The sequence below is a fragment of the Thamnophis elegans genome, chromosome 5, assembly GCF_009769535.1.
Source record: "Thamnophis elegans isolate rThaEle1 chromosome 5, rThaEle1.pri, whole genome shotgun sequence".
In the NCBI taxonomy this organism is placed as follows: domain Eukaryota; kingdom Metazoa; phylum Chordata; class Lepidosauria; order Squamata; family Colubridae; genus Thamnophis; species Thamnophis elegans.
In genome coordinates, this window is record NC_045545.1 from 76,594,068 (window position 1) to 76,606,481 (window position 12,414).

At 37.7% G+C, this 12,414-nt stretch overlaps 1 protein-coding gene across 1 annotated transcript in view; it reads right to left on the minus strand.

Moving 5' to 3' along the window:
- SULF2 (sulfatase 2) overlaps nucleotides 1–12,414 on the minus strand; it is a 108,222-nt gene that overhangs the window by 20,635 nt on the left and 75,173 nt on the right. Inside the window, 1 exon segment of the mRNA XM_032219086.1 lies at nucleotides 7,454–7,661. Within this exon segment, the coding sequence (XP_032074977.1) occupies nucleotides 7,454–7,661 (208 nt within the window).

The window sequence follows — 12,414 nt, forward strand, 5'->3', positions numbered from 1 at the left end:
TTATTTGCCATCTATTTTTATTTATACAAGTAAAATAAATGTAAAATAGTAAACATTGCTTAAATATTATGTGGGATAAAGTCCCTCAACTTTTGTCTAAAAGTAGATGAAGTCTCTGAAAAACAAGCTGTAAAGACATTATCTAGAAATCTACAATTCCTGGGTTGCGTATTTTAGTGAAATATTATCTAATGCCTTCAGATAAATTCGAAAAGTGATGATGCTATTAACGCAGCCATTTTTAAAGGCCACACACAAATCTGGATCATTCTTATATATATTCCAATATTCTGTTCAGCTACATGATTGGGGTAAGTCTGAGTTTCCAGACCTGTTATTAAACCATGGTAAGGCATTCTTGTAAGAATATTTGCATGATGGGTAAAATGTGATTGTGGTTGATAAAATGTGCTGAATTTTATTTGATTCTCCTTCCATGGTATACTGAGATTACTTTCTTTTATTATTTGCATGCATTATTACTCAAAATAGCTGTAATTCATACATGCATTTTGTTCTTTCCTTTATAAAATAACTACAGTTTATAGTGTATAATGTATTTTAATGTACGTCTTAAAAGGATATACATCCTCAATGTTTCTGTTATGGCCAATTTTATGTCTGGATGTCATCCTTGTTCTCCTTTCCTTACAATATACAATAGCAGAGTTGGAAGGGACCTTGGAGGTCTTCTAGTCCAACCCCCTGCCTAGGCAGGAAACCTTATACCGTCTCAGACAAATGTCTGTCTAACATCTTCTTAAAGACTTCGTGTTGGGGCATTCACAACTTCTGGAGGCAAGCTGTTCCACTGATTAATTGTTCTAACTGTTAGGAAATTTCTCCTCAGTTCTAATTTGCTTCTCTCCTTGATTAGTTTCCATCCATAGCTTCTTGTTCTACCCTCAGGTGCCTTGGAGAATAGTTTGACTCTTTCTTCTTTGTGAGATATTGGAACACTGCTATCATGTGTCCTCTAGTCCTTCTTTTCATTAAACTAGACATACCCAGTTCCTACAACCGTTCTTCATATGTTTTAGTCTCCAGTTCCCTAATCATGTTTGTTGCTCTTCTCTGCACTCTTTCTAGAGTCTCCACATTTGTTTTACATCGTGGTGACCAAAACTGAATGCAGTATTCCAAGTATGGCCTTGCCAAGGCATTATCAAGTGGTATTAACACTTTGCGTGATCTTGATTCTATCCCTCTGTTTATGTAGCCTAGAACTGTGTTGGCTCTTTTGGCAGCTGCTGCACACTGCTAGCTTATATTTAAATGGTTGTCCACTAGGACTCCAAGATCCCTCTCACAGTTACCTCAATTGAGCAAGGTACCACCTATACTGTACCTGTGCATTTCGTTTTTCTTGCCTAAATGTAGAACCTTAAAACTGCTGCTGGGATTTTTTTAAAAGAAGAATGATGAAAAGGGCATACATAGAAATAAATATAATCTGTAGTCAGTGTAAATTCATTGTAAAGTCAATGTAACTTCATTTGTAGTTATTTTACCATTAAAGTCTACATTATTGAGCATCAGATGACATACGTGTTTAAGCTGCCACTTCACACAGGATGGAACAATAAAAAAGGGGAATTAACATCATAGATTGACCACAAGGTTTTGTTTGTTTGGTTTTGCAATATACAGAGGAAACACTCGCATATCCATGTACAATTGTAATTTTGTCTCTTTTCCAAAGAGCCTATGGGACCTTACATTGAAACAGAACTCCAAAAATGCAATAACAAAATAAATATTCATGAATATCAGCAATATATTTGATATTTCCATATAATTAGATTTTGTGGCCCTGGGAAATCTTAGTGCTTTTAGGCTTAATTATATCCAAATTCTGTGAGTATAAAATATAGTTTGCATTACAAACAGATTTATAGTATGTAGACTAGAAGATAAGAGGAGAAAAAATAATAGCAGATTTAATATTATCTGTTGCACTTTAGGTCATCTTCAGAAAATGAGGAATTTCTACCTCCAAAACAGAAAATCTAAGGTGTGAAAATTTGATGTTTTCCTTGGAACAGTGGAAGAGGAAGATAATTAAGGGCAAAACAAAATCTTTGTGCTCAGAAGACCCCAAATTCAGTCCTAGATATATCTAGATATAATGAGAATGCTACCTAACTCAAACCTCTACATTTTCTACTGATGACTCATGAACATGAGCATAGGAACAGCTTCCTATGCTCCAAAGACATTTATTCCACTTTTGTCATCTTCAAAATTCTGAATGTTTAACCTCATCTCAGTGCCTTTATAATACAGAATAGTTTGTAATCCTTACCCCCTATGGCTGACTGGTCTGCAGTTCCACTAACCATTTCTGGTGAGCCAAGCCGCTTATTGAAGTGCATAAAGCAGCTTGTTGCAACTAAAGTCAGAGACGCAGTTTGGTCTCAAACCATGACATATTTTCTGAGAATCTCTCCAGTTTCCGCATGCAGAGCAGATTAGATAATATCCACTCTTCCTCCTCTTAGTTTTATTTGCTTGCGAGAGAAATAACAATGGAAGAAAATCTCCCCTTCAGCACCAAAACATGACATTTATGTATTGGAAAATGTTCTGTCCTAGACAAAACATTAACTACTTTGAAGAAAAACATCTGGCTCATGTACAGCAAATGAACTAACCACTGTGCATTTATTAGGTGAACAGAAGATTACCTGGAAAGGCCCTCAGGTTTCTGATACTAAGAGACCTAATTAGACAGCCTAATTGGGATGCCACAGGGATTTGAAAAGTTGCTAATAAATTTTTTGTGGATTTCTTTATCTGGTTTAAATTTCATAAGTGGAGTTCAGGTATCTCCAGCATAATGCAGTAAATTCATTGTTTCTGTATCATGTTATGCTAAAATTCCGAAATGAGTTGTATTTGGGGTTATAATTTGTAAACAATTTAACTGAACCACAAGCTTAAGCATTATTTAAAGATTATCTGTTTTGCCATGCATTCTCTGTAGTTACAGTAACTGGTGATTTTACCTGAGAACCAGTAATTTTATTCACCAAAAATTAGCTTAGTAGTTACTAATCAGCTTGCAAGGCAAATATAAAGGAAGAAAATCGATTTAAACTCCCTGTTTGAAGCTTGTGCCAGGTCATTACTGAGAAAGTCTAATCTGCTAAATAATTAAAGCTCTGCACTTGTGAAGCGAGACGAAAGCAACTTTACAGACGAATAATAATTCTGAGCTGCTGTTGGGCTCTTTTAATCTATAATTAAACCATGCACACTTCAAATGCATGTCTGTGCGTTTGTGTGTGGCTTTTCAGCTGACTCAAGTTAAAGAGGGGCCTGTAGAATAGGTTATGCCACAAAGCGCCTGAGCCTTGCCAAAGAAAATCAGCAGTTTTGGGAGCCAGCTCCACTTCAATGTGAAAAGAAAACGTTATAAGGGAACAGCTTTGGGAACAGCATCTACCTGTGCTCTTGTTATGAATAAATAATGCTCCAATACCCTGAGAACTAGTCAAGTGCAGAACTCAGGGCTATTGTAGTTTCTATAAAGGAATAATGGATATTTCCACTTACTACTTTTGAGATGTACAGGTACTGTATGTATGTATGTATGTATGTATGTATGCATGCATGTATGTATGTATGTATGTATGTCTCTCTCTCTCTTTCTCTCTCTCTATCTATCAATCATCTATCTATCTATCTATCTATCTATCTATCTATCTATCTATCTATCTATCTATCATCTATCTAGTTAATTTGTCAAACATGTACAGGTGAAACTTGAAAAATTAGAATATGGGCAAAAGTTCATTTATTTCAGTAATGTAACTTAAAAGGCGAAACTAATATATGAGATAAACTCATTACATGCAAAGCAAGATAGTTCAAGCCATGATTTGTCATAATTGTGATGATTATGGCTTACAGCTCATGAAAACTCCAAATCAACAATGTCAGAAAATTAGAATACTACATGCAATCAATAAAACAAGGATTGTACATAGAACAATATCGGCCCTCTGAAAAGTATAAGCATGTGTAGGTACTCAGTACTTGGTTTTGGCCCCTTTTGCAGCAATTACTGCCTCAATGCAGCGTGGCATGGAAGCTATCAGCCTGTGGCACAGCTGAGATGTTATGGAAGACCAGGATGCTTCAATAGTGGGCTTCAGCTCTTCTGCATTGTTCGGTCTCATGTCTCTCATCTTTCTCTTGGCAATGCCCCAAAGATTCTCTATGGGGTTCAAGTCAGGTGAGTTTGCTGGCCAATCAAGCACAATAATCCCACAGTCATTGAAGGTTTTGGTGCTTTTGGCAGTGTGGGCAGGTGCCAAGTCCTGCTGGAAAATGAAGTCAGCATCCTCATAAACTCATCTGCAGAAGGAAACATGAAGTGCTCCAAAATCTCCTGGTAGACGGCTGCGTTGACCCTGGACTTAATGAAGCACAGTGGAACAACACCAGCAGATGACATGGCTCCCCAAATCAACACAGTCTGTGGAAACTTCACACTGGACTTCAAGCATACTCTGGGTCCTTGGTTTCCAAATGAGTTGCAAAAGTTGCTCTCATCAGAAAAGAGGACTTTGGACCACTGAGCAACAGACCAGGTCTGTTTTTCTTTAGCCCAAGTAAAATGCTTCTGACGTTGTTTGTTGTTCAGGAGCAGCTTGACAAGAGGAATATGACATTTGAAGCCCATGTCCAGAATCCGTTTGTGTGTGGTGGCTCTTGATGTACTGACTCCAGCCTTAGTTCACGCCTTGTGAAAGTCCCCAACACTTTTGAATGGCCTTTTCCAGACAATTCTCTCCAGGCTGCGGTCATCCCTACTGCGTGTGCACCTTTTTCTTTCACACTTTTCCCTTTCGCATAACTTTCTATTAATGTGCTTTGATACAGTACTTTGGGAAAATCCAACTTCTTTTGCAATTCCCTTTTGAGGCTTTCCTTCCTTATGGAGGGTGTCAATGATGGTTTTCTGCACAACTGTCAGGTCAGCAGTCTTTCCCATGATTGTGATTCCTACTGAACCAGACTGAGAGACCATTTAAAGGCTCAGGAACCCTTTGCAGGTGTTATGGATTAATTATCTAATTAGAATGTGACACTTTGAGCCTAGAATATTGCACCTTTTTACAATATTCTAATTTTCTGAGATTGTGGATTTGGGGTTTTCATGAGCTGTAAGCCATAACCATCACAATTATGACAAATCACGGCTTGAACTATCTTGCTTTGCATGTAATGAGTCTTATCTCATATATTAGTTTCACCTTTTAAGTTGCATTACTGAAATAAATGAACTTTTGCACGATATTCTAATATTTCGAGTTTGACCTGTACAAGATAGCAGATATAAATATAAATATGGATATAAACGAAATAAATGAATGCAAATAAATGGGGATAGTAGGACAGGGATGGTAGGCACGCTGGTGCACTTATGCACTTCCCCTAACCCTCTTAGGAATGGTGTGAGGTCTACGGTAGACAGTTTAAGGTGAAAACTATGGGGGTTAGAGAAACATATAAACAATTATTAATCCAGCATTTATCAGGGTGCTTAAATAATCACCCATTTAGTTGGTGCTTATTTAAGTACTTTGATAAATGCTGGACTAACTTGGCCAGACAAGTTACTATATATAAAAAGGGAGCAAAGCCCACACTCACTGATGATGTAACACTGATGATGTTACCTAGCTTGGTAATGAAAAGTTTGCAAGCAAACAACCAAGCTCAGAAAGCTCCAAGAACTCCATAGCTCAACCCTGACCTATAAATTTATAAATACATTTATAATATATTAGATTACAAGATACTGAGAGTGGGAAGACCAGAGGAGCTGTGGCCAACTTAAAGTCCAACAATCCATAACTGAAAATTGACTACTATACATAACTCTTAACTGTGGTTAAGCTGAGCTGTTGACACTTCGGGCTTGTTGATCAGAAGCCTGACTACTATCCCTATTTAGCTTGAAGGTAAATGTTGACTGGATATGGCTACTTGCTTAGTGAATTTAATTGTTTTATAACCCATAAATATTTATTTTTTTCTTTCTCTTTTGCATTTCCTTTCTGTTTCTATTGCAATGGATCTTTCTACTCCATTGATTTGATTTTTTTCTCACTCATTTTTGTGGTTGTGCTGGAGGGAGGAGAAAGCATATTTATGCCTGCTGTGAAAGAGAGAGTAGTTGGTTTATGCAGACAGGGGATCAATTAATTTTTAAATGGAATATGGTATTTTACTGAGAATTTATTTTAGCATTAGTTATTATTCAGTTAATTAGAATTTGTCAAATTAGAAGTCTGTGTTTAAACAAGTAAACTTCTCCCTATTTCTAAGAAGCAAGCAAAGTTGATACTCCAGTGTGCTCTCATTTATCTACTTCTAATTAGTTCTGGATTCCTTCACTAAATGTTGGAAATATCCCATGTATCTTCGTATTTGTTCTTGCATTTTTACATAAAAACTGCATCATGCTTTTATGCAGAATTTTTTTTTAGATTCTTGTGGTTAAAATATTTCACATATGTACACAATAAATAACTGAGAGTCATAATCACATGGCAACACTGAACAGATTTTATCTGATCTTGAAAAGAATCTAAACAGTGTCTGATCTGATTAACACCCAGACTGGAGACAATCAGGAAATCCTAGTGTAGGATGACAGACTGGAAGCCAAAAGCGCCTCCGGGAAGAGAGCAGACCACTTTGACATTGTTTATGTAGCCATTAGGAGGCAAATTCAGCATTAATGAGATGTTACTTTTATCTAGATCTTCAACAGACACTTTGGGTTGACTCCAATTGCGACTGTTTTCTGAAATGAGATCAGTTTAGATTCTTCTTTTAGCACCCTACAAAGTCTTCTGTTGAATTTTGAAGGTTCTCCAGAGCAGGGGTCCCCAACCCCCGGGCCGTGGCCTGTTCAGGACCGGGCTGCAGAAGTGATGGGCAAGAGCGCACACAGCTTCACTAGCACACAGAATGGGCGCACGCATGCAACTCCATTTGTGTGAGGGGCGGATGGGTGCGCCTGCTGCTAGCGCAAATGAAGCTATGTGTGCCCGCCACTTGCAGGGAACCATCCCTTCTCCCCCCTCCTGCCAGTCTGCAAAGCCGGAGAGGTTGGAGACTGCTGCTCTAGAGAGCAAGAGGAGAAAGAAAGAGCAGGGAAGATCCACTGCAAAAGTCAACATTCGAATGTGCAACATTGAAAGGTGTCCACTGCTTCAAGATTATTGATCTCTTCAAAGTTATTGCAACTCGTGAAAAAATGAATTATAATTTATTCATTACTCTCCCAAATTTTAGTTATTTTGCATTGTTGGAACATTTTTAAACTGCTTTGAGATTTTTTTTTAGTATGAACTAAATATGTAGATTTAAACAATTTAGTTATTTCGGAATTTTTCCCACCAACACGGAAACCCTCAAGAATTTCACTTACTCTTCTTAGAGAACAATTTCTTTCGGCGTCCGATGGGACTCAGCTTGTATTCATTCTCATCACAGCTGCAGTCCTCGTTATTCTTGCTGTAATACTTGGGCAGGAGATTGGAGATTCCTTTACTACTGTCTGGAGCCATAAGGCTAGCTAGGCCTTTGCATTTATGCAATTTCAACTTTCCATTGGCGTCTTCCACACACTGCCATTTCTGGAAAAGCAATTTAAAAAAAAGAAATAATGGAATAGTAAAAAACATGTGTCTTCCACATACCTTTATATTTGAAACTAGCTGATAACCTGGTGTTGCCTGGGTATTTATTTATAAGAGGAAAATGTCCGGATCAAACATAATTTCTAATGTTGGATTGTCTCCCCCATAGTAGAGGGAGCACCTTTTGGAGGAATGTGAAGCCGTTACCATGGCAACTCTGCTGCACAGTAGAAGCAATTTTAAGGCACAATAGGCTGTATCTTAACAGAACACACACCCCCTAGGGGTTTTAGGGTGTCCTACCCCCACAATAATTGTTTCCAGAGAGTAAGTCATCGTGTACCAAGTTGGATTGAAATTGCTTGAAGCGTTCCAGAGTTATGCTGGAACATACACACATAGACACACACAGGCGTTTTTATATATATATAGATTAGTTGGTATTGTCAAGAAGGTGGAAACAGGTTGGTGGGGAAGATCATGCTTGAAAGTGGACTTCCTTATATTTGTGTACCTGTGGTCCAGTTCTTGTGAGGTTTTCTGTAGCCAATCAAAAAAAGTAGAGCAGGATATGTTCCTTTTTCAAGCAGCAACTTTCTAGAAGCAATATCCAAGCAGAATAAGCACTCTTCTAGAATAGAGTGCATCTTGTTCAATTAAATAGCTTGAGATATAGAGGGTTGTGCTTTCCTATTTGGTTTCCTCTGTTGGATCTACTAATTCGAAGCAGAGAGGTATCAGGTCTGCCATCTTCAGCTTTGCGCCCCGTTGGCATCCTGCCATCAAAGGCTAGGAGGGAGAGGGCAAGGAGGACAAATGGTCAATGAACATGTATGGGGATGTGATGGGAAATAGGGAGTGTGGAATGACAGCTTGACAAAGACCAGGAAAGCACAGAATCAATTTGTGCCAACATACAAGGCCACACTTCTGAGATTGAAATATGGGCTACCCCAAACATCTCAGCATTGTCCAAACAACCTCTTCATTGGCTGAAGGTGAATTAGTCATGGGGGAAGGATTGGGATGAGGGGGAAAATTTGTACCCTTTTGTATGGGAAATTTAATTCTAGGATGACTTTACTGAAGCCAGCAACCTTTAGTAAAAGAACATTTTATCAAAATGGAGTCGAGGGTCTTTCTTTCTTAAGAGATCTGACTGGGGCAGGCCTGACATGAGGAACAGCTGGTGGGTGTTATAAAATAGGAACATTCATCCCAACGATCATGGAAGCCAGGGCAAGATTTATAGAGTCAAAAGGTACACAGGTGCTGTAAATGTCTACATGCACGAAGGCACGCGCGCGCACACACACACACACACACACACACACACACACACAGAGTCATCTAGTAACACATGTTGAAGGCAAACACAAACTGAATAGTCAGGAACTTAAAAAAAGAGTTTAAATGAAACTAAAGAACCACAACCAAACCTTGGTTTTCAAAACAGACAAGATTTTTCTTGCAGTTTGATTCAAAAACTGAAGTTTAGAAGTCTGAACAAAAGGGAAAAAAAACTATTGTACAACTTCTGCCTGGAGCAACTGATGAGGAAAGATGCCAATGATTAGAAGAAACTTGAACAAAGCATCACTAAGGTAGAACTCATCAGCAACTGCAGTTATTCTACCATGAGGCAAGAACAACGATGCCATCTAGTTATTTCATTCAACAAGTATGAGCTTGTAAAATTTTCCAGAAACAATTTATGGTTTGTAATGAAAAAGGTTAAGAAAGCAAAGATAGTTGGGGAAGGAGGGTTATAAAATTCTTACAATTGCTTGTTTCAAAAATCAAAATAACAATGGGATAATAAAACTCTGGGATGTTTTTTTCAAAATGGGTATTAAACAAAAACAAGGGAAAAGCATGTTTTTTTTAAAAAAGAAAACCTACTTAACTGTTGCTATAAGCACAATATAGTTTTAGAATGGTAGAAAATTTAAGTTCACAATAAAAATGGAAACTTTCTTTTTAGAGATTTTATAGACTTTCTAGATTGGGTCTGCATTAAATGGTGGTGGTAGCTATTCCACATCTCCTATTGAAAGATACCAGAATTTTGAGTGATCCAATAACAAAAGAGAGCTATAATCCAGAAATGGTAAATCTCTCCCCTTCCAGCAACACCACTTCACCCTAGTATACAGGCTATAGAACAGAACTGATAGAATACACAATTTTATGTTGTAATGATGATCATCAACTTGGAAATCTTTATGAAGGGATTAAACAAGTTTATGGAGAATGAAGTTATTATCATTAAGTAATAATCGCAATAGCTACATGGTGCATCTAATCACTGTAATAGCTACATAAGCTTTCTAGAGGCTGTTGGGGAATACCCTTTGGCACTGCATAATGTGGAAAAATAATAGTAGGCTAGATCAACTTTGGTCTTATCCAACCCAGCTCTTTATATTTTTCTATTGCCACCTGACATGCTCGAAATCACACCTCAATGAATAGAGTTTGTAAGGGAAAACGGATCGTCTAAACCTGTCCTTAGTATCTTACAAAAAAGATACATTGGACTTCTCTATATGCAAAGAACTCCAAATAATCTTAACAAGTCTGTTCTCCCAGGCAGGGTGGAGAATATTTTATCAATTTTACTGCCACACAATTCTCCTGAACATGGATGCACCCACTGTGTTCAGTTACATTCATTCTTTTCACCACCATCAGTTTCATTTCATTTCCTGAAGTCCTATAGAAAATTAAGATAATCTCATCATTTGAGATTCAGGAGAAGCTGCTTGGGGGCAATTTCATCTAATGCCGTAGTCACCTCTGAACTCCAGAGTGCAACCAGATATGCAGTGGGACCATTTATGTGAATGCCCCCAAGTGCCCTCAGGAAATCATCTGGATCCATTAGGCACTAGGTTTGGACTATCTTAATTGGCTCTCACCTCCGCAGAGGACAAGCAAAATGATGATCAACTTACGCACCAGTCATAGGCAGAGGACTGATGACACCCTTTCATCTTCAGATAATAGCGCTTACTGCTCCAAGGTGAACATCTATGGCTTTTGGCTTCTCAATTTCTTTTCAATTAAATAAGAGGGTGAGCTGCTACTACCCAGACCACCAATAAAATTTAAACATACAACCAGAAAAAAGGTTTTCCATTGTTTGATTGGCATCTAATTATGAAAACTAATATCATAGTGAAGAGCAAATGTGGCAGCTGTCTCAGATATAGCTTAGATTCTGTTAATTAATATGCAATATTTAAGGCAAATAAACCTGCAAAAACTGTCTCCTGTATTAGAGCCCCAGTGAATTCCTGTCATAAATAGTATGAATGACAGAACCCAGCATATTTATTTCATAGTTGTTTAGTACTGCTAAACAGGCCCAGCAACCAGAAGGTTATAATTTAAGGAAATAGTCAATTGGATCTTGACAAGGGCAGGGAGAAAGGCCGGATGGTACAGCTCATAAATATGTCAATTGGTTTGTTCCACTGATTAAATAGAATTCTACTTTCAGCTCTGTTAAATAATATTTTTAGAGCACTAAAAATACAATTAAATACACCAAAAGAAAATTTAGACCAGAGGTTTCCAACCTTGGCAACTTTAAGACTTGTGGACTTCAATTTTCAGAATTCCTCAAGTCTTAAAGTTGCCAAGGTTGGAGACCCCTGATTTAGACTACGACCCCAAAGGGCAAGGAATAATTTGGTTTGTATTAATTAGCATGCTTATGTTGCAAATGATTCAAAGAACCTCAACTTGTTAGATGCTCTTGAAACAATATGCTCAATAATGTTAAAAAACAAGTCTCAGACCTCAGTTTCATCCTTATTCCATTCCTATATCCCTCCTAGCTGTTTTAGTGCAGAGCCATCCTCAAATTTCCAAGGGTAGATTACTCTGGGAAGATATCTACGGGGATTCTCAGTCATCCAGGTCATGGATGTCCCAAAGTTGCTTTTTCAAGAGGCAATTGGACTTTCTTTGCTTTTCCTTGAAGACATTTCACTTCCCATCCAAGAAGCTTCTTCAATTCTGACTAAATGGTGGAGGATGGAAGGATTTATACTCCTTGCAGTCATCTCATTCTGAGAATCATTGAGGCCACTTGGAGGTTTGTCTGTGTCCTAAGGGTCACCTGAATAGTGGAAATGAGTATGGAACCTTCTTGAATTTTTTTGAAAGTTCTTTGAGAAGAAGTGTCATTGGGCCTTTAGATTTTTGATGTGAGCTACCCAGAGTTGTACTTTAAGATGAGTAACCATACAAAGGAATAACAATAAAGAAATCCATGCCTCCATTGGACTTAGTTCTTCCATTATGCTACTTTATTTCTTTAGACAGTTTTATAATAATGTTCATGTTGGACCTTCTCTACACTAGACACATTTGACATTGTTAACTTTTGCTGAACTTTTTCTATATCAATGGCAGTGATAAGTTGACTGAAACATGATCCAATCAGAAATAAAATAACTGTGACCTTTCTATTGTTAGATGTAGCTCAATTGTTTTACTCACTTGATGCTCAGGTATATCCTTAGAAAAATATCAGTGAAAAACCTGCATGAAGACTTTTATAAGTTTTCGTGTTTTTAATATGTGGAACACCAGAATACTCTTTCTTCTGACAACAGAATTTATCTGAAAAACAGTGCAACCTGAACTTACAGTGGAGTGGAAAATTCATCTCTTTGTTACGAGGCCATACAAAGCCTTTCTTCCAGGTAGATTGAGGCCAATCAAGATAACATTATCT